Raw genomic sequence first — 27,588 nt, forward strand, 5'->3', positions numbered from 1 at the left:
TTCGGTCCGAGCCGGCGAAAAATGGGCCTTTGGGGGCGCGACTGGGCCGTTTTTTCGGCGCCGGCGCGAAAAAATCGCCTAGGGAGGCCGTTCTGGGGGTGCGGCTAGAGATGCTCTTAGTTAGTTTGTCACCGTCACAACTCTGATCTGAACACTTAAGTTATGCAGTTTGATCATGCATTTTATTTCATGATAATCATCAATATTAGTTTATATGAACCGAGCACACTGTTTATGTTTTTATCTCCTAACTAAGATTCTTTCAGTGTGAAGCGGCTCCTCCCACGTCCATCTTCTACCGTCCACGCTGCCGCTGATTCCTCCATGGAGGAACATCAGAGGAGGCGCAGAGGAGTGGTCAATGCCGACCAACGAAGCTTGTAAGTGGCGTGTCGTGTGGATGGATCCAGAATGGATCAATGCGGATTCGCCGCCTCAGCAAGGCCTCATTCTTGCCTTGGGGTGCACAAGCTCTGTCAGGTAGCTGCACATCCCGTACAACCACAAACCACACCACTGGAGCTTCCCACATTTGTAGCAGCTTCTAGATCCAAGGTAATCATTCATCTCTCTGCTGTCCGAAAGCTTGAATTTTTTAAACATTTTTTAGATTGACGTTAGTCTGATGATGGTTTATATGGGAGGCTATTATTTTATTGTAAGGCGCCAAGGTGTATGGACAGCTTAATTTTTTGTTTTTGTGAAATTTCTTGGAGGCTTCATAGCAATGTCACCCTGTCAGTTTGTCATGTGTCCACAATCGTTGTGTGACTTGACTCTGTTCTTATGTTCTAAAAATATGGTGGCTGGCTGGCTGGGACACTGATATCAGTTGGTTTTGGGATGTTAGTTCCCAGTTGTTTTTGGGTATTGGTTGCTTGTTCAAATGGAGTAGCTTATTGCACTTAATTGTTTAAGTATCAGTCAATCTGTTGAGACTGGATGGTGTAATTATAGAAGGTCTGATGGTTGTACAGTACTTAAGAAATAATGCTATGTTAATTATTATAAAGATGCCTATAACCCACCCAATTAGCAAATCAAAACAAGGTAAAGAACCTTACATCACCCTAGAAAGAAATTGGACTAGTTTTTCTGCAACTAAGACAGTGAGACATTTTAAGCTTGTAGTCTGAACAGTGCCCTTATTTTTGGCTGTAGCCAATTTCATTCGTTCATTCATGCCTTAAGTTACAGAATATTCTAGTATGTTCATTACTTGTTAAGCTGAATTATATTGTGATTTATGGATTAGCTGATGAAGATATTTAATATTTTTCTCAGGTATTTACCGTAACTGCTAGACGATTGTCGAGTCATATACTCCAGAGGCTGTCGTGTGGTGTGTGCGGGGGAGAACTTCACCAGCGAGTCCGTTGATGTGAGGCCTACTTCAACTGTAAAAGGCTCCCAACGGTAAGTGCCCTTCTGCCTCACTTGCCATGCTCGGTGGAAAAATGCATTCTTTCCTGAGGCCTTGTTTGATAGGGGAGGTTTTGTAGCTCCAAAAGGGTACGAGGATTTGAGAGGGTTTGGTGAATCCCTCTCCTCCACCAATCCCCTCAATTGCTCACTAATCTCCATCCCCTCATAAATCTCTCTATTTTTTAAGCCTCCTACAACAGCAGCAGCATAGTGAGCGTCCCTGCGTGTTTTCTGTTCCACGAGTGGCTACTAGGGTTTTCTGTACCACGTGGATTGAGAGAGTTTCATGGGGATCAGAGGGGGTTGGCCTATTCAATCCCTGCGGCCAGTTTTGAAATGGCAGCATGATTGTTAGCGTGTGACATCAAAACGGATGGCGCTCCCGAGCTCTGGCGACTCTGGCGCCTGCGACGGCGCGTGCCCGTCGCCGGTGGCGCCTCCCGCCTCTACTCCTGCCGCCCCCTCCGGCGAATGCCCCGCGCCGGCGGCCGCGCCTCTTCCCTCCTACCCTGCAGCTCCCGCTGCCGCTCCCTCCACGCCTCGGAACCGTTGGGCGGACTTCGCCGACGATGAGCCTTTCCCGCCTCCCGCCGTACCCGCCCCCTCGCTCGCCGCCGCCCCTCGTCGCGCCGCGCCGGGCTGGCAGCTCAGCCCCCCACGTGAGGGGCTCTGCTGCAGGCCCGCGTGCGCCGCGGTCGCCGCCGGCGACGCCCTCGAGCCCGTCTTGGGCGGAGGAGGGCCAAGGTGCGTGCTTGACTGGTGGATCCGCTCGCCACCGGCGCGGTTGCTCGCGGGCTGGCCGCTCCGACCGGGGCACCGCCCGCTCCTCCTGGCGCCGCCCGGCGGCCTCCCCTTCTTCCTCGGCGTCGCGCTCCGCGGGCTCCTCCCCGACCCCGTTCTTGCGTTCCTCCCCATACAGGCCTTTCATCGCGACCTTCGGGTCCTCCAACCTCCGGTTCTCCGCCCTGGCCGCCTGTGCCGGAGTCGCGTCGGCGGCGGCGGCGGCGCTCGCCCCTGGCAGGGAAACCCTTGCCCCCCCCCCCCCCCCCCGCCGCCTGGGCCGGGCTGCTGGTGTCCCTGGGCTACTGGGCCCCGGCCCGTCCCACCTGCTGGGCCGCATCTCTGCCATGCCGGGTGGCTCCCCTTCCCCCTGGGCCGGCCCACCTGCGCTGGGCCACCGGGTTGCCCTAGGCCCAGGGCGGTGGCCCCTTCCATATGGCTACCGTGCGGCCTCCCTCGACCCCCCTCCCCTACGCCGCCATTTCGTCTCGTGCCCAACCCCTGCCCATCGCATCCCTCCCTGCTCCAAGTCCGGCACCTCCCTCGCCCCAGCCGGCCGCCCCCCTCCTTCCCCCTCGCCTCTCCCACCGCCCCCGCCCCCCTCCCCTACTCCGGCCCCCCATGCCGCGTGACTGGGATGATGGGGCGGCCCGGTCCAAGAGGAAGGCCGACGACTCCCGCGGCCATCCCGCCCTTCTCCGGACGGCCTCCGGCGCGAGCTCCGGGAGCTCCGGGAGGGGCGCCGCTCGCCCGAGCGTCGGGAGGGTCGGGGCCGATCGCGGTCTCCTCGGCCGGCTGCCTCGGGGAGCGCTCCCCCTCCCCTCCCCGACCTTCACGGCACATCTCCCCCCGTGCTCGGGATGGGATCCTTCCGACTCCGACTCCCCAATGCTACGTTCCGCCCCATGCATCCGCCCCCACGGCCACGGCCCCGGCTCGTGCTTCGGGCGGTGGCGCCGATCGCGGCCGCACGGGGCCGGCCAAGAAGAAGAAGCGTTGGGGTGTCCGCGGTGCTCCGCCCATGCCCCCCTCGACGGCCCCGGGATCTTCCACCACGCCCGGGCCCGTCTCTGGTCTCCCTCGCCCCCCTGCTTCAACTGCGGGGTGGGGGGACACTCGCAAGTCAACTGTGTCAATCCCCAATGCTACTACCTCTGCAAGGATCCAGGCCACCCCGCGCTCTTATGCCCGGATCGACCGGTCGTGTCGGAGCTCATGATGTACGGACACGGTATCGAGGGGCTGGGCTTCTTCCACCTTGAGGTGCCCGACGTCCCGCCTTCCTCCCCCTCCCTCCAGGCGGTCGTCACGGTGGTTGACGGGGTGGCATCCCCGGAGATGATTGAGGCCGAGCTCAACCACCTCTACCGCCGCCAGTGGGACTGGGTGGTCACCCCCACTGCTGGCCACATCTTCACCGTCGTCTTCCCCGACTCTGTCAGCTTCGGCTACACGACGCGTAGTGGCCGGATCACGCTCGCGCTCAACCAGCTGGTTGTCGACATCTCCGAGCCGATCCTCGACGCTCAGGCCGTGGCCGTCCTCGACACCGCTTGGATCCTTGTCTCCGGCCTCCCTCACATTGCGCGGTCTGAGCTCGTCATCCGCCAGATGTCCCGCCTCTTGGGCAAGGTGGTGGTGGTCGATGAGCTCTCTCTGCGCAAGGAGGAGGTCGTCCGGGTCAAGGTCAAGTGCCTTGACTCCTCCAAGCTTCACACCACCGTCCGCGTTTTCTTCAACGACCAGGACTTCGACCTCAGGATCGCCCCCGAGCCCCCCAACCATGTCGGCCGCCCCCGCTCCTTCGACGCCGGCCTCCCGGGTGGCAACCCGGGAACTGATGGGGACTACCACGGTCGTCACCGTGCGCGCTCCCACCGCTCGGATGAGGAGGGGGGTTCGAAGGACTCCTGCTCCGCTCCCCGCCCCCCTCCCCCTGCCGCGGGGGGTAAGGGCCACCAGGCCGCACCCAGCATGCTCCTCAGCGGTCCATCAGTCTCTGTGGCGACTTCCTCCGGGGCGAGCGACATCTCCAGCCTTGGCCTGGTCGTTTGCCCGGCATCTTCACCTCGCTCCCCTTCCTCGTCTGCTCCCGTCGCGATGGACCCGGCGGCTCCGGTCCCCAGGCTGCCTCCTGCAACCTCGGTGGCTCCTCCTGAGGGGGATGACCCCCCTGCGGTGGACTCCCCCCTCCGGCGTCGCCACCCACGGTCGCTCTGCCCACCCCGACCGAGGCGCCGCCTCCCCCGCCGCCTCCGTCGGCGGCTTCTGCCGCGGGTTGCGCCCCCCCCCCTCCGCCGATGTTGCGCTCATCCGCGACCTTGTCTCCGTCTCCTCTCCTCCTAGGCTGCTCCGGGACTGCACCTCTGGCTTCGCCCGCGGAGGCCCTGACCTTGGACGGGGAGGCTAGGGTGACCACCCCGATGGCTGCCCAGCCCCCCCCCTCCACGGTCCGCCGCCTACTCTCGCCGCGGCCGGTCGACCTCCTCCCCGGTGATTGCTTCCCGTCGGAGCGCTCAGCTGGACGCTGCTCACCCCGAGGGCAGTCCGGCTCTGCCCATCCCCGAGTGGGCAGAGCTCCGCGCTGCTGCTCGGAACCTGGAGCCAGGTACGCCTGCCGTCCCCCCTTCGGCTTCTTCTTGCTCCTTTTCTGCGCTCGAGTCCATTCCTCTCGGCAACCTCTCTAAGGTTGCCTCTGACTCCGCTATCATCTTTAGGGGGAAGCTGGTCCCACCCTAGTCCAGATCGCGGCTATTAGAGCCCGCGAGATTCTTGACGGGAGGTTGGCGGAGGCCCGTGCGGCCTTCCTTTTACCTCCCGTCCCTCCTGCGGCTGGTGAGCCCCTTCCCCCGTCCGCGCCGCGGCTGACAGCTCCCCCCTCCCCCCCCCCCATCGGTGGGGGTGGAGATCCGTGGTCGCACCCGCTCCCGCACCGCGGCCCTCCGCGCTCAAAGCGCCTCTCGTGTCCTAGGGTCAAGCAGCCCCCCGATGGCGCCTTAATGCTTGCATTATTCTGGAACATCCGCGGTTTCGGCCATGATGGCCGACGCCGCCAACTTGTGGAGTACATGCGGGAGGAGCACATTGACATAGTTGCCATTCAAGAAACCATGCATCTTGAATTCTCGCTCCCTAAGCTTGACCGTCTGAGCTCCCACCTCTTTGCGTGGCATTGGCTCCCTTCTAGTGGGAGCGCCGGAAACTCGGGTGGCATCCTCTTAGGCGTGAAGGATGCCACCTTTGAGGTGGGGAGCATGGATCGAAGGGAATTCTTCGTTAGCATGGAGCTGTTCGAGAGATCTCTAAACTTCAAGTGGGAGGTCATCATCGTCTACGGGCCTGCTGACCATAGTCGGTCGGCTGCCTTCCTAGAGGAGCTCCACCAGAAGATCTCTGCAGCCTCCCTTCCGATGGTGGTGGGAGGCGATTTTAACCTCCTGCGCGTGGTGGAAGACAAGAGCAATGATAATGTCTGCTTTGCGCGGATGCAAATGTTCAATGACTTCATTGCTGATCTCGGTCTTCGCGAGATCGATAGGATTGGTGCCAGGTTCACCTGGACCAACCGGCAAGCCTCCCCGACCCAGTCCATCCTGGACCGGGTCCTAGTGTCCCCAGATTGGGACATCCGCTGCCCCTTAGCCTCCCTTCGCGCCATCACGAGGATTGGCTCGGATCATGTGCCCCTTCTCCTCTCCTCTGCTGACGAGCGTCCGCCAGTCACCCCTCGATTCCGGTTTGAGACCTTCTGGCTCTCCCAGACCGGGTTTATCGAGGCCGTGGGCGCTCGGTGGATCGAGGCTCGCGCCCACCCCCACCCCCGCCCTCCTTCGGCCTTGACTCGCGGCACTTCTGCGCGAAACGCGGGAGGCAGTTCATGAAGGGAGGGTGTGTTTAATGAATGTGTTCTCTGGCTGCATGCTAAATTTTGCTAGTGGTTGGTGTATTGGGATGTTATCTTCATGGAATTAATGCCATGGTCTGGTCATGATCAATTATTCAACTCTAAGCTACTGGTGTTATCATGGTTTAACTCGCTAGCTTGACTAATGACTCTATGGTTCATGCTTAACCATGTTTGGCCTCCGGTATGTTGTTGCTAGTGGCAATACTATTTGTCTATTGCAATTGACAACAGATTGGTTAAGAATTGCTCTACATGTTAGGATTCATGCTAGACTATTCTGGTGGATGACAATCTCCTAGATTATTTAGATATATGGCGCAAGTGTTGTTTATAGTCATGCTCCTGATGTTGCTAGGATGGTTGACAGTTAGCTAGTCTTCTTTTGATGTCTGACAGTACACTCTTAGTTGGCTTCTACGAGCACTATGTTCTACTCAAAAGATTGTTGCTTGGAGTTCTAGTCTCTCAGATCCCTTAATTTATTTGTTCGATTCATAGCAAGAGGCACCCTCCATGGACGACATTGACGAGGAACATGCGGGACCACATGCCCAGGTTGTCGAGCTCGCCTGCTATAAGTACAGGTGAGACCCCCTCTGTCAATCCAAACCATGTTCCTTGTTAGAGTTATAATATAAGTCATGTACCACTTTGTATTTATCCTGTTGTATAAGGGGTTTCCTGCATATGTTACATACCTGTACATGTATATATATATATATCGGCCTATGGCCTCATGGGAATACAAGTTGCTTATTCCTAACATGATATTAGAGCTAGGTCAATTTTTTACACGCCACAACTCGTGTGGTTGATCCTCCCATGGCGCCGCCACTGCTTCTCTCTCCGCCACCGGTTTCCCACGTCCGCTCCTGCTGCTGGTCCCCATGGCGTCTCCTCAATCGAAGCTGCCCGCCCGATCGCTCCTTGCCCGACTTCTGCTCGAGATCGGATCGAAGCCGCCTGCTCGTTTTCCTCTCGAGATTGGATCGAAGCCCCCTTTATCTCCCGATTGGATCGGCAGCTCTGCTCTGTCTTCCGCAGACTCCCGGACTCCCGCACGCCCGCCCCGGACTCCCGCAGCCCTGATCTGCCCCAATCTGATCCCGGCGAGAGCAGTGCAGGAGATCAGATCTCGCGGCCCCGGACTCCCGCACGCTAGCCCCGGACTCCCGCCGGCCCCGGACCCCGCCGCCCTCTGCGGGTCTTCGTCCCAGATCGATCTCTGGTAAAAAAATGTCTACTGCATCGGGCTATCTTGCTGTCCCTCGCTGACCGGTGATCTTCGATGGTACTAACTACACCGAGTTCACTGGCTTCATGCGCATTCACATGCGTGGCATCCGTCTCTGGGGTGTTCTTTCTGGCAAGGTCTGCTGTCCGCCATGTCCGGTTCCTTCGGTCGCCCCTACTCCGCTGACTCCACCAGTTCTTCCTACGGATGCTAATCAGGCCGCCAAGGATGCGGCTAAGCTTGCTGATGAGGCTGCTGACCGTGCTTATGATGAGAGGGTTTTGGCTTATGAGGAGGCTCTTTAGACGTATCATGGTGCTCTGTCTATTTACACCTAGTGGCTTGATGATGATGCTCGTGTTGCAGCTGTTCTCACTGCTAGTGTTCTGCCTCAGTTTGCTTTTGAGTTTCTGGGTCTTCCTACTGCTTTTGAGATGTGGACCCGTCTTCGTCAACGTTATGAGCCCTCTGGTGATGCCTTATACCTTTCTGTGGTCCGTCAGGAGCATGCTCTTCAGCAGGGTGACTCTACTGTTGATGACTTCTATGCACAGAGTTCTGCTATCTGGCGCCAGCTTGATTCTCTCCGCAGTGCTGGTTGTCGTACTTGCCCCTGTTGCCGGGCTGTCCAGGCCAATTTGGAGTTTCATCGCGTCTACGAGTTCCTGTCTCGGCTTCGTAAGGAGTTTGAGCCCGGGCGTGCTCAGTTGTTTGCTCGTGGCCGTATTTCTCTCATGGAGGCGCTTTCTGAGATTCGTGCTGAGGAGACTCGCTTACGTGGTGCTGGTTTGCTGGAGGTTCCCTCTGTGCTCGCTACTCGGGCTCCTTCTACGCCACCTGCTGCACCGACCCCTTCTCGCTCGAGTGCTCCGCCGCTCTTGCCCACTCCTTCTGGAGGCTCAGGTCGCCCTCGTCCACACTGTGACTACTGCAACAATGATGGTCATATTGAGTACCAGTGCTACACGAAGAGGAAACACCTGCGCAAGGCGCGATCATCATCTTCAGGGACTTCGTCATCTACCTCGACAGCTTCAGCCATTGCTTTGACTGAGCAGGATATTCTGAGACTTAAGCGTTTGCTCGCGGCTTCAGGTTCTTCCTCGATGGGTACTGCTGGTTCTGTGATTGATGCTTCCCGCACTGAGCAACCACCCTCTACACAGTCAGGTACATCCCCATGGGTTCTGGACTCTGGAGCTTCTTTTCATATGTCTTCTCATTCTTCCACTTTGTCCTCTCTTCGATCGCTGGATTCTCCTGTTCATGTCCTCACTGCTGATGGTACTCCACTTTCTGTCGTTAGTAGAGGCAATCTTACCACTCCTTATTCTGTTCCTGATGTTGCTCATGTTCCTCGACTTACCATGAATCTGTTTTCTGCTGGTCAACTTACTGATTCTGGTTGTCGCGTCATCCTTGACGTTGACTCTCGTTCTGTCGAGGACCGTCGCACGCACACTCTAGTTGGGGCTGGCCCTCGCCGCCGTGATTCTCAGGGTCTTTGGGAGTTGGACTGGCTTCATGTTCCTTCCGCCACCACCACTATCGCCAGTTCCTCCGCTTCAGTCGCCTCCGTTACTGGTTCCTTCAAGCAGTGGCATCATCGACTTGGTCATCTGTGTGGTTCTCGGTTGTCGTCTTTAGTTCGTCGAGGTCTTCTGGGGTCTGTCTCAGGAGATGTCTCTTTAGAGTGTCAGGGTTGTCGTCTTGGCAAGCAGATTCAGTTACCATATTCACATAGTGAGTCAGTGTCTAAGCGTCCTTTCGATTTAGTCCATTCTGATGTATGGGGTCCGGCTCCTTTCGCTTCGAAAGGTGGTCGTAAATACTATATTATTTTCATAGATGACTTCTCTCGTTACACATGGCTTTATTTCATGACTTCTCGTAGTGAGGTGTTGTCTATTTATAAGTGTTTTGCTGTCATGGTTCATACTCAGTTCTCTTCACCCATTCGTGTTTTTTGTGCTGACTCCGCTGGCGAGTATATCTCTAAGATGTTGTGTGGTGTTCTTGCTGAGCAAGGAACTCTCTCTCAATTCTCTTGTCCTGGTGCTCATGCTCAGAATGGTGTGGCTGAGCGAAAGCATCGTCATCTTCTTGAGATGGCTCGTGCATTGATGATTGTTGCCTCTCTCCTGCCTCATTTTTGGGCTGAGGCCGTCTCCACCTCCACCTATCTCATCAACCTACAGCCTTCCGCTGCTCTACAGGGTGGTGTTCCTTTCGAGCGCCTTTTTGATCGTTCTCCCGATTATTCGATGCTTCACTTGTTTGGTTGTGTTTGCTATGTTCTTCTTGCCCCTCGCGAACGCACCAAACTGACCGCTCAGTCTGTTGAGTGTGTCTTCTTAGGCTACAGTGGTGAGCATAAGGGCTATCGTTGTTGGGATCCTATTGGTCGTCAGATGCATATCTCTCGAGACGTGACTTTTGATGAGTCTCGTCCCTTCTACCCACGCCCATCTTCCTTGACCTTTTTAGTGCAGGATATCTCTTTCCTCACTTTTCCTGACTCACCTATCACCCCCGTCGAGCCCGTGCCTATTCGTTCCACTCCCTCTGCTTCTCCAACTCTAGTCGATTTGCAGCCACCATCTTCCCCGGTCTCCTCGCCTAGCATGTCATCGGATTCTACACCTTCATCTCCGGTGACTTCTTCGTCGCCACCCCCCAATTCTACCTTGGCGATTCCTCCTTCTATTGTTCCATCTTTTCCTCAGCATTACACTCGTTGTTCACGCCCTGTGGATGCCTCTGTGGATGAGTCGTCATCTTCCTCTCAGCCTACTTATGGCTTGCGTTCTCGTCCTCGTCCGCCTGTTGATCACTTTGGATTTCCCACCGCTGGTGCTGCTATTCTTGAGCCGACCTCTTATCGTCAGGCTGTTGTTCATCCTGAATGGCAGTTTGCGATGGCAGAGGAGATTGCTGCTCTTGAACGCACTAGTACCTGGGATCTTGTTTCTCTTCCTCCCGGAGTCCGTCCCATCACTTGTAAGTGGGTCTACAAGGTTAAGACTCGCTCTGATGGTTCTCTTGAGCGTCACAAAGCTCGTCTTGTGGCTCGTGGTTTTCAGCAGGAGCATGGTCGTGATTATGACGAGACTTTTGCTCCTGTGGCCCATATGACCACTGTTCGTACACTTCTTGCCGTTGCTTCTGCACGCCACTAGTCTATATCTCAGCTTGATGTTAAGAATGCCTTTCTTAATGGTGAGTTGCGTGAGGAGGTGTACATGCAGCCACCACCTGGGTATTCTGTTCCTGATGGCATGGTATGTCGTCTTCGTCGCTCTCTCTGTGGCCTTAAGCAAGCCCCCCGCGCCTGGTTTGAGCGTTTTGCCTCTGTGGTCACTGCCGCTGGTTTTTCAGCCAGTGCTCATGATCCAGCATTGTTTATTCACCTTTCTCCTCGTGGTCGGACTCTTCTTCTTCTCTATGTTGATGACATGATCATCACTGGGGATGACCCCGAGTATATTGCCTTTGTAAAGGCCCGTCTTAGTGAGCAGTTTCTTATGTCTGATCTTGGACCTCTTCGCTACTTTCTTGGGATTGAAGTCTCTTCTACCTCTGATGCCTTTTTGATATCCCAGGAAAAGTATATCCAGGATCTTCTTGCTCGTGCTGCTCTTACTAACGAGCGCATTGTTGAGACTCCTATGGAGCTCAATGTTCACCTCCGTGCTACTGATGGTGATCCTCTCCCTGACCCGACGCGTTATCGTCATCTTGTTGGCAGACTTGTCTATCTAGCTGTCACTCGTCCGGACATCTCTTATCCGGTTCATATTCTGAGTCAGTTCGTCTCTGCTCCCACATCGGTTCACTATAGTCATCTCCTTCGTGTTCTCCGATATCTTCGGGGCACGATCTCTCACCGTCTATTCATTCCTCGCTCCAGTTCTTTACAGCTTCAGGCCTATTCGGATGCTATGTGGACTAGTGATCCTTCAGATTGCCGTTCACTTTCTGCTTACTGTGTTTTTCTTGGTGGTTCTCTCATTGCCTGGAAGACGAAGAAACAGATTACAGTTTCCCGTTCGAGTGCCGAGGCTGAGTTGCGAGCAATGGCTCTTTTGACGGCAGAGGTGACTTGGTTATGGTGGTTACTTCAGGATTTTGGTGTTTCTGTCACTACACCGACTCTGCTCTTATCTGACAGTACAGGTGCTATTAGCATTGCGCCCGATCCTGTGAAGCATGAGCTCACCAAGCATATTGGTGTTGATGCTTTCTATGTGCGCGCTGGTGTGCAGGATCAGGTTATTGCTCTTCAGTATGTGCCTTCCGAGTTACGGTTGGCGGATTTCCTGACGAAGGCCCAGACTAGAGCACAACATGGCTTTTATCTCTCCAAACTCAGTGTTCATCCACCATGAGTTTGAGGGGGGTGTTTGAGTTATAATATAAGTCATGTACCCCTTTGTATTTATCCCGTTGTATAAGGGGTTTCCTGCATATGTTACACACCTGTACATGTATATATATATCGGCCTATGGCCTCATGGGAATACAAGTTGCTTATTCCTAACATTCCTAATGTGTTTGATTCGAAGAACATATTGCAGCTTGTGGAGAAGTTCTCTCGAAGGGCTCCTTTTTATTTGACAGCCTTGAAGAGGTCCTGACTTGTAGTGTTGTGGGTGGTTGTATTGCACCCCAATCTACCAATGTAGATTCGTTTTTTATCTTCAAAGAATACACACTTTTTTCTTCGTGACCATGAAAATAAGTACGAGTAGTAGGATACGTTCGATGTGTCCGCTGCATAAAGAAAAGATTTGTTGGATGCAGTTCTGTTTGGCTCTTTAACCACTCGGAATGAACCCAAGCAAGCGCAGTGTCTCATTGTTGGCGAAGGTTTCGTAGTAGGATTTGTGTGTTTGAGTTGAACCGAACTGCTTGTTGTACGTACACCATGTTAAAGATTTCTTACCAGGATTCTAGTGGTACAGTACATGGCTTAGTTCTTATATGAACATGAGCTGATTTTCTTATCTCTGTTAATGAGTTCTTGTATGAGTTTCAGTTTTTGATGTTCTGCACACTGACCGATGGATGCGCTTTTATTCAGATTTGCTATGATTTCTTGATTACATGGGATTAGAAAGGAGATGATGCCCAGTTGGTGTCGCATCTTCTGTGCACCGTGGAGGTGGTGGCCGCAGCTTCCTCGGTTCTAGTGAGTCCATGGTCGACTCCCTTTCTTCCTGTGCCACGTGATGATCCGGCTATCGAGTCGTGGCATATTGTGGTGCTGGCCATCGAGCCAATGATTTACGGTTTGGTTCTATGATCATGCTGTCTGTGAAGGTGGTCTTGCGGCCACCACAATCTTGTGGTTGCGATGATTTTAGCAAAATATGGTTGTAGGTGAATTTGGCAAAATATGGTTATAGGTGAATTGTAGACAAGTCCCAACATGAGTAGGCAAACATTGTTTGATATAGGTGTCGGGTTCGCGCTTACTACTAGAGTGCTTTTTCATATGGCCTAAGGACGCCTCCTGTTATGAAAACCTGAGCCTGATTGGTGCACTCTATTAAATGCAGGATCACACATGTTGACTCGTCTTTGAAGCACGGAGAAGTCGATGCCTCAAAGGCACTTGCATTGATACCGTTGACAGCTAATTACCGAGGGAATGATCATGATTTCGTGCACTCTCCTGGGGTCATATCCTCAGCTAAGAAAGCTGTAGCGAACTCGCGAGCTATTGTTCCAGTTACACCTGTAGATTCGAGCAGAGGCGATAGTTCCAACAAATAAGGTGAAGAGATCATTAGAAAAAGAGGCAGCTCAAATTAGACGTCCGTTCTCTGTTGCTGAAGTGGAAACACTTGTGCTTGCAGTCGAAAAGATTGGAACTGGAAGGTGCATACCGTATTTCCTCATTCATCCTGACATGGAAAATATCTCTGTTTTGTTTCTGACTAGCTGTGATCTTTCATGTAGACGGCGAGATGTTAAACTTCATGCTTTTGATAACGCCAAGCATCGGACCTGTGTTGATCTTATGGTAACTACTGTCAAATACTTTACTTTGACTTTGTAAGTCTTTTCATGTCAAATTAGATCAAATGAGCACATATGTGTCAAGCATTATTAATTTTTTGAGGGGTAAACATATTAAAATCTTATGATGTTTGACTCAATTATTTCACTCCTGTGGCAAAAGCTTATTTGGCTGACTCACAAAGGAAACAATTTGGTGCTTGTGGGTTTTTGGTTCCTTACCATGAAGGGCGGTCTAACTATACCACTTTTTTGTTAGTAGGATATTATAGTTAGGCTCTTTCTTTCTGGAAAACCTTGTTTCCTTATGATTCAGTTAGTGCTGTCCTCACGCATCAACTTTGTTGTTTGGAAGGGGTCAAGTGGGCAGCAGTAGTACCAGAATGGTTCACCTAGAAATAAAAGCAACCTACTCTGGCACGTCAACTAACTCTGTTAGGACTTCGGAAAAAATCTCATCAAAATATGAGATAGCCTCTTGTTGTTTCTGTTCTGAGACTTAAAGATACGATGAATTTGTGATTGTCAAATCGTTATAATCAAGTAAATTGTTGTCGATGCACGGGCACCAGCGAATCCGTCGTTGTGAGGCCAACTTAATCTTGTGTTTTTATGAATTTTTTTGGAGGCTTGATGGCAAATGTCGCCCTGTCAGTTTGCCATGTCCTCGATCGCTGTGTGATTTGACTTTGTCTTATGTTCTAATAATATGGTGGCTGGCTGGCTCGCACAGTGATATCAGTTGATTTTGGGTTGTTCGGTGCGAGTTATTATTTTTGGTATTGGTTGCTTATTTAAATGGACTAGCTGATTGCATTTGATTGTTTAATGTGGTGCTAGCTGGTTGGGATAATGTAATTATAAAAGATCTGATGGTTGTATGGTACTTGAGAAATAACACTATGTTAATTATTATAAAGATGCCTGAAATCTACACAATTAGCAAAACAGAACAAGGTAAAGAACCTTACAACACGAAAGGAAGAAAATTGAGACTAGGTTTTCTGCACCTAAGACAGTGAGACACTTTAAGCTTGTATTCTGAACAGTGCCCTTATTTTTTTCCTTTTGCAGTTCAATTGAACTTTAAAAAATGTCTTATATTTTGCTATAGAGGGAGTACATGTGAAGGTGAATTCTATTACCTCTGTAACTAAATATAAAATTGTTTTGCAGTTCAATCTGAACTACAAAAACGTCTTATATTTAGTTACAGAGGCAGTATTGTTCAGGTTCCACTTGAATGTATTCCACAAGTGAAGCTTATAGACTGGCTAGCTTCATCCCATCGGGACAATTAGTTTTCTCTGAATTTAAAGACTCTTAATTGTTACTAACAAATGTCATGGTTTACTGTTTATTTATTTACTCATGATTTGCAAAACCATATGTAGCAGTGCAAGGTAGAGAGAAATAAGAAAATGTAGGATATAAAATGAAATAAGAAAATCATCACTGCTGCACGGAGCCTCCATTTATGTTGTGTTGCTTCACATATTATGTTACTGTGCTTGATGTGCTTGCTTGTTTGATTTTGATGTCTCAGATTCTAAGGCCGAGAACCTTGTCGTACAGGCAATACAGAACCACCAGGGCAGGGTGGCCGAGCAGAGTTGTTTCCGTTTATGGCTACATGGACCACGGTGCAGAGACGATGTTGTCTAGCATGAGTTTGGTCAGCAAAGCAGCCCTGCTTGTTTCGGTGCTCATTCCTGTGCGGTGCCTTTGGTTGCTGCTTCCTCTTCGACTCCGGCATAGGTAGGACTTTGGTTCCTCTCTCCTGCTTTATCTTATGCTCTGTGTGCCCATGGGTATTGAGCTACGGTAGCTGTTCAGCATGGTTTTGAGTTCTGCAACAAAACTTATGTGATGCTACGACAGTGATAAGTTAGTGCCAAACTTTAGCCCAAATGTTTGGTGTTGGTGCCATAGATATTGATGCAGTTACCCCCAAAAGTGTAAGTCTGAGCTTTTTAATGTTAGCCTACATTTTAATTGGCTAGAGCAACTTGTGTTTTTTTAGCACCGCACTAGGTAAACAACATGTGGATAAATTTAGAGCACATTATGTTAGTGAAGGGTTTTCATCAACTTAGTTAGTTTGTTGTGGTGTTGGATAAAGCTACTTCTTTTGAGAATTGTTTGGTGGATTTGCAGTGCATGAATGAAGCTTCATCCTTGATATGGAGTGCATCAGCGTCCTGTTTTGCTTGCTTGAGTTCGCAATCGTAAAACCATCTCTGTTTGTGTTTTTTGTTGCCTGATGCATTGCAGGGATAAATAAAGATGTTGGCCCTTACAAATCCTGGAAACTCACACAGGTTGATTAGAAAGGGTTGAAATACAAGGAAAACTAGGCTCCGAGAGTACTCCCTCTCCCTCGTTAAATTTTGTTCCAATCATCACATTATGATCACCTGCCGGTTTAGCAACATACTTTTGGTAGCATTAAGATATTTTTTCATAGAATGGTGAAACCTTTTAATGTTTGTCCGAATCCCCGGAAATGATACTTTTATAACCAGAGTATGAAATTCATAGTTAGCGATCGGGTCACTCCAAAGGAGTTAATGGATATTGATTGCTCCCATGGCTTTTGCATATATTTCTTTCTGTGGTGCGGATTGCTTCGGATGCACGACAGTGGCAACTTAGTTCCAAACTTTATTTAGGGCATGTGTTTAGTGTTGGTGCGATAGATACTGATGTCGTTATCCCCAAAAGCGTAAATCCGAGCTTGTCGTCACAATATTTGTGCTTTGCAAGATTCTGTGGGTGCTATGTTGTTATACCGAAAAAGGCTTTCGCCCCGCTTTATATATAAAGCACCAACCACACATTACAGCCATCACCACAACAAAGAAGGAAAAGAAGATAAAACAAAATCGACAAGGGTACAAACACTACGGAACAACAAGCGACGGCCTCCGATCATGCCATCGACGCAACTGCGACAAGGGAGCAATTCGCCACCGGAGGGAGGCCACGCTCCATCAACTCCCAAGGGCCAACCCTGTTGTCCTACCTTCTGCCGCTGCCTCCGAAGAGGGCACCCCTGCCCTCTCGTCCTGGATCGAAGGACGCCGACCCGTCAGGAGGCAGAACAGCTCACCCCTGAGCACGGATGGACTGGCCAACATGTTGCCGGGGAGAGGACGAGCCCTGGCCACCTCACCTCTCACAGGAACCCATACATCACGCACGTCACCGGCCAAGACCAAGAAGCCCATCGCCATTGCCGAGCAGGGACACGACAGAAACAGGCAAACCACCACCGCGCCGATCCCCTGACCATCCTGGACTCCCAAGGCAGCGTCTTCAAGAAGAAAACGACGCCGATGCGCCGTCGCCGCCCAATCAAGAGATTTTAGGCTTTCGCCCGGGACCATGGGGTGGAGGCGAGGAGAGGGTCTCGATGTCGCCCACCAGAGGGAGAACGGCGCCGCGAGCGTCGCCAACATCGTGACCGGCACCGCCGGTCAAGGGTTTCCCCTGACCCAGAGCTTGCATCGCCATTGCTCCGCCAACCAGCCGAGCAGGACGTCCGGAGGAAGGCCGCAGACCGGCCAGCAGAGGAGGAAAGCGTGATGAAGCCGCCAACTTCAGATCGAATCCAAGCCCGCCGCCGACTCGCCGCCCAACACGGCCAAGACGGCGCACCGAGTGCCGGCGTCAAACCCCGTCGACAAGGGGAAGACGCCCTCTCCAGCAGTGGCCGCCGCCACCCGCAACGCCCGCAGCCCCCAGAGGGCCAGATCGGCCGCGCCAGACCAAACCCCCGCTGCCGCCGCGGGGCCGCACCGCCGCCTCCCAGCACCAAAGCTGCCAGATCCGCACGCCTCCGCCGCCGGAGGCCCCGCCGGACCCAGCTCCCCCACGAGCGGCGGCCCGCGCCGCCGAGATCCCGACGAGGAGAGGAAGGAGAGAGCCCCGCCGCTGCCAGCACCGCACGGGCTTCGCCCGGCGGACGCCCTCCGGCAGCGGCGAGGAGGAGGAGTGAGCGAGGGCGGAGCCTTGCGCCGGCGACGGAGGGGAATCTCCCGTGACGCGCTCGCGGGGCGCGTTGCGGGAGCGGGGGGAGAGGAGTCCCTCACTTACGAATATCACAAGAGCCGTGCTATGTTGTTATGACTGTAGATTTCCTTCCTGCCTCTACAAAAGATGTCACACCTTTGTAATTCTTTGTCGTTTCTATTCTCAAACTTGCAAAGAGGATGGTGAGTTCAAGATTGTTGTCGAGTACTCAAAATATCAGAAGATCGTTGTCGATGATATTGATTGCTCCCTGGTTGTTAAGTAACTTGTTGCGCATACATTTTTTTTTTACATTATTATAGGATTTGCAAGTGCTGCATTAAGCTGTTGTTTACATGATGCTGCATGTGTTGTGCTTCAGATTTATCGACAATATTTCGTCCTGGAGAGATGAGGTCTGGAAGCACGAGACAAAATGGCAAGAAGGGCCGGACGTGCTGCTTTATGTGTTCCAAGTTGATGATATTGTTCTGTACTGTACAAGTTGGCTTTGGTCGTGCATGAACTAGTAAGCAAGGATATAGGAGCCTGGAAAGTTATCATTCTACATGCTTTTCCTATCTAAATTTGGTTGGGTCTTTTGGGTTGAATGTGATGCACGATGCAAAGATTGCGACAATTGCAAATGTGATGTATATTGCCTGCTATAACTACCTATTTTCATGTATGGGCGTGAGGCACATACATTGGATAATTCCCACTCGGTAGATGACAAAAGTCATGTATTCTTACCCCGATCAATAAGTAAAGCATACAAGCAGGAATGAAACTGTGCCACAAAGTACATTGTGGCCTCTTGTGTTCTTGAAGCTGTTTTTATCTCCCTTTCTATTTTTCTGATAATGCTCATGGGCAACACGGGGGGATCCCCTCCGGCGCCGCCACCGTCCCACCCCCCTCCACCCCTCACCTCGCCGCCGCCTGAGGAGGCCGCTGGCGAAGCCCGGTCTGGATCCAGGGAGGGTGGCGGCGGGGCTTCTTTCTGCGACGCGCAGGGGCGCATCTGGCACGAAGGCGCGGTGGGTTAGGGCAGGCGCGCGGGCGCGACTCCGGCGCGAGCTGCCGAGGCTCCGGCGGTGCGCGGAGTGGGGCGGCGCGGCGGTGGTCTCGCGCGCCGGGGCTGCAAGAGGAGGCCGGGGCGGCGGCCCCGGGACGAGCTCGCCAGCGGGCCTCCTTGCGGGGCGGGCTGCGGCTTGGGTGATGGTCGGGCGGTTGCGCGCCGGTGGTGGCTGGTGGGAGCGGGCCTTGGGCGGTGCAGCGGTGGATGCGTTGGCTTCCGGCGCGGTTGAGAGGTGCGGCGGCAGCTGCTCCACGAGGTGGAGCCGGTGGACGTCGACTATGGGGATTGTGTGTTGTGCAGTGCTTCGGATCTGCTTGGATTCAGAGGTGTGGAGGAGCTTCGGGCGAAAGTCCAGCACTGACTTTGGGTCGGTACCGGCAACGGCGGCGCCATGGCGCCGTTCCCCTTCTTGAAGGCGTTGCCATGGAGCTCCATTGCACGACTCTCCGGGAGAAACCCCTAGCTTCGGATGGTCGAAGCGGGCAATGACGGCGGCCACGTCGTTTCCTTCTTTGAGGCATTGCCTTGGAGAGTCAACATACTGCAGTTTGCATGGATCTCTTCGTCGTCGGGGACAGTGGACGTCGGAGCGGCGGCTCCGGGTGGTTTCTGATTGTGCGCCGAGATGGCGATCTCGGGAACAATGTGAGTGGCAGCTCTATGTGGCGGGGCTCTATCTCGACATTGGTTGGGTGGCATCCTTGTCCCGCTTGGGCGGTAGGAGTGTCAGCTCGGTCGATGCGCTCCAGAGGGGGCGATCTGACTTTACGTCGGGGCGGCGGCACCAGATGTGGTGCGACGTTCGTGGTCTGCGAGCGGTTGCCCTGAGCAGCGTGGGCTGCGGGCAGCTGGGTTGTGCGGCGTTGCTGCTCTGGGGGAGCGGTGGTATGTCGGGGCGGCGGCCCCGGAAGGCGGTGCCGGTTGATTGCGCTGGGCGCGACGGAGCGGTGGATGTCGGGGCGGCGGCCCCAAGAGAATCACTGTGGCGACCAAACTTCTATGGCAACGATGATGGTGGGAGCGATGTCGACAACGCGGCAATGGTTGCGGTAGTCGACTCTTCTCCGACGTGTTCACGGTATTGCCTCGGTTTGTTTGTTGCTGTGGAGTCGAAGCTGCGGTGGCAGGACCCTGTGGTGTACGATGACTGGCTGCAGATGGTCCATTCGGTGATCTTCCGTGGCGCCAGCCGTGCCTGGTTTTGTTCCTCTGAGTTCTCCGTCAGAGTCGGAGCTGCGTTGTCTGGCCGTAGGTCGACATGTCGTCGATTAGGGTGGGCTTTGCCCTGTGTGTTTCAGTCTTTGGGTGTGGGCTTGGCCCTTGTTGTTCCGGTTTTCGTCCGGTTTTCTGTAATTAACTGGGCAATTCTCTTCTGCTTAATTAATAGATGAGGCAATTTTTGCCTCCGTTTCAAAAAAATTAATAAAAAATAATGCTCATGGGCTATTCGCTTTGTAGCAATGTTGCGGTTCACATTGGTGGAATGATGTGCAGTAAGCAGCAACCTCCTTCTTGAGCTTGGCAAGCTCTTCATTCAAAAAGCTTCTTGCCCCATGAACTGTCCTCCAGTTTGGTTTTCACACTGGATGTCAATCTGGATGTCGTCAGCGAAAGACGCTTGAAGTTCATCTGGCACCTGACCATATCAGGGGCATCCACAAGTGCCCGGTTCTGGTTGACGAGGCGGCTGTAGTTCACCAGGGCCACCCGCCCGATCTCGACGAACCTCTTGAACGGTATCGTTGCAGCGGCTGCGGCGGCGGCGTGGAGACATTTAAAGCAGCACTTCCACATCGGAATCCATTTAAGATTAAGTTAGTTATTCATCGCGATGGTGAAACCTATAGGAACGTTTGTCCGGATCCATGGAAATGAAACGTCTATAATCAGAGATTACAAAATTCATTATTCCAATGGAGGCAGCGTTGATTGAGCATTTTAGTTCGGGAACTATGATCATGACTTGCGAACAAATCGTATGGATCGCTTGCATGCGGCCGTGTGCACTGTCTTATAATATTGGCTTTGTATACACGGATGGATGGGCTCCTCGTGCCATTTAATAATTCTCTTTTCTTTTTGACGAAATTTAATAATTCTCTTTGGTGAAAAAAGATCACCATGTCATTAAACGCTCTAGGATGCCCGCAAGGGTCTGGCTTGCCCCACCTCATCGATCCGCGGCACCACAGCCTCCTAAATCTCTACGTCATGCCTACTTCTGAGATCAAACCATCTCTATATATACTGGAAGAAGTGATTCATCCGCGTGCAGGGTGCGCGTGCGACTTATGACTTGGGACGCCGGGGCGACGGCGACAAGGTGCTTCTACCCTCGGATGCAGATCCACGCTCCTCGGAGCCATCGCAGGCAAGTGCTCTCCCCCTCTCCACTCCTTCCTCAGTTTGAGATCACTCACGGCTTGTTTGCCCCGAGACGAGGTAGGCTGGGATGAGCCAAAGGAGGAGCGTCTTGGTCGCTGAAGGAAGCAGAAGGGGAAACAAACGGCAGGGGCTCGATGGCGCAGAAGAAGCCGGTGAAGCGCATAAGGATGGGTATCGCCTCATATCTTCCTCCTCTTGGTCCTGCAGCTAGCTGGTTTATTGACAAGCCGAGCGAGACGAATGGGACTGACAAGCCGAGCGAGACGATCCAGACCGAGGCGACGAGCATGCCATGCCGACTCCAGGACTGCTCTTTGCTCTTCCCATCGCGCGTGAATCAGGTAGTACGTAGTTTTTTTTTTTTTGAGAAACACCCATATATTAATTAAGCCAACGAAAGGTTCTTACAATCATTCGTTACAGCATACACCACGCAGGGCGGAACAGAATTAAAAAAGAATCCCATCGAACATAGAACTAAAGCTAAACTTAGCAATCTTATGTGCCACTCCATTGGCAGTCCGACTGATCTTTGCAATATGAAAATTATAGATCATCCTAGATATACTCAGAGCCTCATCCATCAGATCAGCCAGAGGGAGTATGTAGATTTGATCTTTGCATGCATTACATTTACCACATGACTCGATCGTTGTCCACATTAACCCTGCAGATTGATGATTCATACAGTTATACTACATGATGATCCACATTAACCAAAAACGGTTGCCAGTTTACCTATCTTGTCCCATAAATCCTCTCATTGAGGTTCTCATAATCCGAGACCCGAGGAGAGTTATGAAACTAGTCCGATTCTTTTTTTTTTGCGAGGGAAACTAATCCGATTCTACTCGGTAAGCAATTCACAAGTGATGGTACGGATCTGTATAAATATTTGTATCAGTTTGAAGATTTATGTGGGACTTTAAATTAAAAATCTTTACTTAAGATGAAATGAAACTTAAGTTTTCTGTCATTCATTGTCGTCGAAGCGAGATTGGCTATTAACTCACCCTGCATCGATAATTCAACCCGGAACCCGGGATCAGATGAGCCCGGTGAACATTACCTCGATTTGAAATAGAAAGAAAGTTCAAAAAAATTCAAGTTTTTTGGTGGTGCAAGATGCTCCTGTGAGTGAACTCCATGCAAAATTTTGTGAAGTTTGGACATTCGAGTAGCTCGTGGCAAAAAAGACAAAATCAGGCGTGAACAATGCGATTTTGAAAAGTTCCTCTTACATCCAAAATTTGTCCTTTTTGCCATCAGTTCCTCGAATATCCAAACTTCACAAAATTTTGCACGGAGTTCACGCACAGGAGCATCTTGCACTACAAAAGAATTTGAATTTTTTTGAACTTTTTTCTATTTTAAATTGCGGTATTGTTCATGACCGGGCTCATCTGAGCCCGGACATCAAATCGCCGCCCTCACCCTGCATGTACTTTTGACACTTGGGATAAATTGTCTAGCGCATTCTTGGCAGGAGGGGCGTTTTGGCTCCCGGGGGCACATGCTCCTGGGTGAACAGTAACACAAAAATAGTAAATGTTTTCAAAAAACTATGATTTTTTTGTGGATCTTCATGTTAGTGTGGCAAGCAGTGAATACTCAAAAGTTCCATATATCACACATAATTATCTTCATGAGTAGAATTTTAAAATCATAAGCTAGTAAGCCTACTCACTGACCACAACTAGGTTTGCACTCAACTTTACTGCACTGGCTAATTTGCAGTCGCAAGGTTGTATTCTCCAATTCAAGATAAAATTTTCTCTTTTAGGAGAAAGGCTGACATAAACTTTGATACAAATGTACAGGTTGGTACGCTCAAATATATGTTTTGTTGTTACGCTTTTTTTTCATACATCTGTACATTTTCCGTACACATTTAAAATATATTTTTTACATGTTTAACATTTTTCAAATACGTAACATGTATTGGAAATATATGATTCGATGTCTACTTTTTTTCATACACGTCATAAATGTTGGTATACATCTGAAACATTATTGTTATACACAATTAACTTTTTTCAGTTACATGATTAACATTTTTTTCATATACATGTTTTTGAACATTTTCCTGATATGTGCTGAGCATTTTATCAAGAACATATTTCTGAAAGTGTGTACACTTTTTTAAATGTACCCTTTACTTTATTGAATGGTACAAACATTTGTTTTATGAATTATGAAACATTTTTTACATTGTATAAACATACTTTTAAATGTCACATACACTTTTTTGAATCTTGTGAACATTTTTAAATGTAAAAAATCTTTGTTTATTGCTATCATCATTTCTTGTAGTTACGTTAATATTTATTTACATTGTGTTAACAATTTTCAAATTTGTGGTTTTTAAAATTTTAAGTGCATTTAAATTTTGAAATGTATGTACTTAGAATATTTTTGAACATATAAACAAAAGAGAAGAAAAACGTATTAACATGCAAAGCTACTTGGGCCGGTCCATTAGTTGAGAGGCTGCGGCAAGACGAGCTTGTGTCTGGCTGCTGGGAAGGAGACCTCCTATATGACGCTCTCTGCATCAAGTTGCTGCCGTTTCGCACAGGCGGGGCTTCAACTGGGCCAGCCCATGAAGAGAGCAAACCGAAATCGAACGCGCACTGAGCCTAAAAAATATATATGCTTTTGCCGGGATTCAAACACATGACGCACATCTATACATGATGAGTTCATACCAACTGAGCTAGCAGCTGTAGCTGATTAAAGAGTAGCATCGATTCTAAAGAACCAAACATTCTGTGCAGATCCGAATCAGTTTAGGAATTTCGGAAGCAATTTTTTTTTCAGAAAATGGAATGTTCTGCGAAACGCAACCACTTTCCAAAATTTGTGAACAAATTTTAAAAACTATAACATTTTTTTGAAAATCTTGAACAATTGTTTTTGAAACGAGAACATTTTTTAAAATTTCAAAACAAAATTTGGAAACGTGAGCATATTTTGAAATTCCTGAACAAAAATTGCAAACACGATTTTATAGAAATTTGTGAACAATTTTTTAACTGGAGCATTTTTTGTAACTCCTGAATAAATGAAAACATGAAAAAAAAATTGGAACTTATGAACATTTTTTGAAAACGGGAACGCTTTTAAAAAAATTTAGAAAAGTTGAACAAAAACATTTAAACAATTTTTGTAAAACAAGAACATTTTCTGAAATGCCCAAACAATTTTTGAAAAATGCGAATATTTTTTGAATTTATGAAAAAAATTAAAACACGAACATTTTTGGGAATTTTAAACGTTTTGAAATGAACAAATTTTGAATTTTCCGAACAATTTTCAAAAGGAAAAAAAACAGCAGAAAACAGGAAAAAGGAAAAGAAAAAATAAACAGAAAAAGGAAAGACAAAAAACAAAAAAACCAAAAAAGAAACAGGAAAACCGGTCAAAAAGGAAAAAAACGGTTCAGGTAACCTTCTAGAAGGTTCCCAAAACCGGCTAACTAGCTCTCGTATAATGGGCCGGCCCGTTGAAAGCAATGCGGGGGTATGCCTGTGCGTTCTGTCGACAATTTGACGCAGTGAGCGGCGCATAGGGATTTCCGCTGGGGAGACACAGCTGCAGGATATGTGAGAAGTCTTGTTGGCGCACATGCCCATGCCGCTCACGCCCATAACTACTTCTTTCGTTTCTAAAGTATAAGTCTTCGTATAGATTTCACTATGAACCACATACAGATGTATATAGATGTATTTTAGAGTATAGCTTCACTCATTTTGTTACGTATGTAGTCCTCTTGCGTGGTGTGGATTGAGGACGCCTTGCACGACTTCTGACCGCGACCTTTTCGTGGTCTTGACTGAGGTCAAGATCGGCGATGGAAAGAAGGCTTCCTTTTGGGAATCTTCTTGGCTTCAGGGCGTTAGGCCCAAAGATATTGCCCCAATTTTTTTGAATATTTCACGTAAAAAAGGTGTCATGGTCGCCACGGCCTTAAGGGATGGGCACTGGATAGCACAAATCAACATTGACGCTGGCCTCACTCTAGAACACCTTCAGCAATTCTTGGCCCTTTGGGAGAAGCTAGCAATTGTGGCCATTCAGCCGGGTGTCTAGGACTCTATAGTGTGGAAGTCAACCAATGATGGGCAGTACTCTGCAAAGTCTATTTATTTGGTGCAGTTTCATGACCTCCCGTTCTCAAGTTTGGCTGTTACGGTTTGAAAGGCGTGGGCTCCCTCCAAATGCAAATTTTCCGCGTGGCTCGTTATCCAAAACAGAGTTTGGACGGCTGATAGGCTTTAGAGGAGAGGATGGCCAAATTGTGACAAATGCCCACTCTGCAGTCAGGTGCAAGAATCTGCAGCACACATGATCTTCAAGTGTCGTTTCTCTGTTCGGATTTGGAATGCGGTCTTCTCATGGCTTGGGCTCGCTATCCCCACGGCCCCATGGCTCCTGTTCGATTCGGTGAAATCTTGGTGGGACGCGGTCCTCTCTGATAACACACTCCCAACGAAGGCCCTATCTTCCCTGTTACTTCTTGTGGGATGGGAGATCTGGAATGAAAGGAATGCTCGTGTCTTTAGGAGCAAAGCAGCGCCGGTGGCGACTGTCATGCGGCGCATCAAAGAGGAAGTTTCTACTTAGGCCACTGCAGGCGCTAAGCATTTGCGTAATATAATGCTGCGAGAGTAATTGTTTTGCTTTTCCGTTGCTTGGCGATGTCTGTTGAAACCTTTTCTTATTAAATGAAAATGTCAAGTCTTTTGCCTTGTTTCAAAAAAACACAGTAAAATCTCTATAAAAATATATGCTCCGTATTTAGAAACAAAGGGAGTAGGAACGGGAGAGTTGAGCAGTTGAGGGAAAAGGCGGGGAGACACGAAACTGCCCAGGAAAGGAAACATCTGCCCGCACCTTGTGGTGTCGTACTCTCCCAACCGGACGAGCTCAGCTCAGCTTCAGCCGCTTCTATCTATCTTGGCTGCCAAGTGCCAAGCACCGGACTGTGCTTTCGCCGTTCAAATCTTGTTAGCTCGAGACTCGTTATTTCTCGCTAATGAAAACTGCTTGATACTATCTTTACCTCTTTATCTTTACCTACTAATAAGCACAGAGTGCTTCTGCCCGTACGTCGTCGGCGTTTTTGCGAAAAAGCCCCTCTACTTTTGAGAATTCAACCCGCAGTCCTCGTTTTAATGGGTCTCTATATAACGTTTCAATTTTGCAAAAAAAACCCTGTACTTATTTGAATTCCACCCGCTGTCCTCCCGTCGTCTTATCCATTTCTCCTGCGACCGCGACGGCGGCTTCGCCCATTCCGTCGTGCGTCGGCGATGGCCGCCGCCGTGCCTCGCGCGGGAGGACGGAGGGCGCTCGCCGGGAGGATGGAGGACGGCACGGCGAGGCGGGGTAGTGGTGGTGGCGTGTGTGGCGGAGACGGCGCGGCAAGGCCGGGCAGTGGCGGTGGTTGACCGGCCGTCGTGCCTCGCGCGGGAGGATGGACAACGCTCGCCGGGGCGTGTGCGACGGAGACGGCTTCTGCCGCGCGTCGAGGTGGAGCAGCAGAGGACGGGAAGGCAAGGAGGCAAGGTGGGTACGCTATGCACCAGGGCCGCCTTCGCCCTCCACCTCCTCCAAAAGCGCGCGCTCGTCGCGGGCGCTGGCGGTGGCGCGGCGGTCCTCGCCCGCCGGTGCGCGGGTGCGCGGAGGCGTCGGGGATCGAGGGAGCTCTCCTCCCTAGCAGCTGGAGGCGCTCGGGATCGAGCGAGTGGGCGAGGGGATCGGGGCCCCTGGTGGCTGCCTGCTTGGCGATTGCACGAGATGCTGCTCGGGCGTGGGCTGGCCGACTCGATCTCCTCGACCCAGGGCCCCGTGCTCGTCAGCGCCTGCCCCATCGCGCACAACTTCTCTGATCCAGCGCCAAATTCCGAGGACCATGCGGAGCTCGACCTGGAGGCACTCCACCTAATGGGAGGGCAGCACCAAGAACGGCAACAGCAGTATGGGCTTGCTGCCAGCAAGGTAGACTAGCTCCCCCCTCCATTTTTTTGGCATTTTTCAGTGTACATCACATGCTAAACTTGGTAGAACACTAAATCTTTAATCACATAAATTTCTCACTCACGCAGCTAAACAATTTGGACACAGATTTCATGCCTTGGAAGACTGCTTTGTGCAGATGGTGGAAGGAGGCAATCCAAACTTTGTCAGTGAAGTTCCAGTTGAGGAAAGAACAGAGAGAGGAAAGACAACAAAGGGAATTTGGTTAAAGCGAAAAACAGTTTCGTGTAAAACTCTCCACCCAGTCTCCCAGCTCAGCTCAGCAGTTGATTCAAGGGCGATAATCCGCAGGCATTTCGGCGAATGAGGAACCTAACCGACAAATGGATTATTTTTCTGAATCCTATTTGTTACATATGAGTCGACTGTTGATACATGTTTGTTAGGGATAACTTTGGCAATATATCATACAAGGATGGTTGTGGTACTCCGTCAGCAAAGCAACTCTGATCCCTCCAACTCTCAGGTTTTTTATTCCTCTACTTAATGATGCATGGGTGTGTACTTGGCTGGTTGGGCTACGTGGTTAGATTGATTTTCTGGAATCCTTTCAGATTGTTGGACTATACAGAGCTAAGATAGAAAACTTTCAGATGTTGTCCAGATTGCATCCTTCAATGCTATGTGTACTTCAATGCTTGATGTTTCCTCCCCAGGTAGAATATTAGTGTTGATTCCAGTATCGCAGATGCATTT

General features: G+C 50.7%; 1 protein-coding gene across 4 annotated transcripts; it reads left to right on the plus strand.

Moving 5' to 3' along the window:
- Window positions 1–1,433: 1,433 nt before the first annotated feature.
- Window positions 1,434–18,161, plus strand: LOC123045838 (uncharacterized). 4 transcript variants are annotated; one of them, XM_044469019.1, is made up of 7 exons: window positions 1,434–6,293; window positions 6,611–6,696; window positions 12,430–12,537; window positions 12,908–13,229; window positions 13,311–13,374; window positions 14,917–15,128; window positions 17,767–18,161. In XM_044469019.1, exon 1 carries the CDS (start codon window positions 2,641–2,643, stop codon window positions 4,549–4,551), a length of 1,911 nt encoding a protein of 636 aa, XP_044324954.1. In that variant the 5' UTR covers window positions 1,434–2,640; the 3' UTR covers window positions 4,552–6,293; window positions 6,611–6,696; window positions 12,430–12,537; window positions 12,908–13,229; window positions 13,311–13,374; window positions 14,917–15,128; window positions 17,767–18,161. The 4 variants fall into 4 exon arrangements, with proteins under 4 accessions (XP_044324954.1, XP_044324955.1, XP_044324951.1 ...); XM_044469020.1 differs by lacking the exon at window positions 17,767–18,161 and adding an exon at window positions 15,645–17,745 and having other exon boundaries at window positions 14,946–15,128; XM_044469016.1 differs by lacking the exon at window positions 17,767–18,161 and adding an exon at window positions 15,645–17,553.
- The last annotated feature ends 9,427 nt before the right edge of the window (window positions 18,162–27,588 follow it).

This window comes from Triticum aestivum, chromosome 2B (assembly GCF_018294505.1).
Source record: "Triticum aestivum cultivar Chinese Spring chromosome 2B, IWGSC CS RefSeq v2.1, whole genome shotgun sequence".
NCBI classification, from domain to species: domain Eukaryota; kingdom Viridiplantae; phylum Streptophyta; class Magnoliopsida; order Poales; family Poaceae; genus Triticum; species Triticum aestivum.

Coding starts and splice junctions, on each gene's coding strand:
- LOC123045838 (XM_044469019.1), top strand. CDS start 2,641: ATGGCTACCGTGCGGCCTCCCTCGACCCCCCTCCCCTACGCCGCCATT.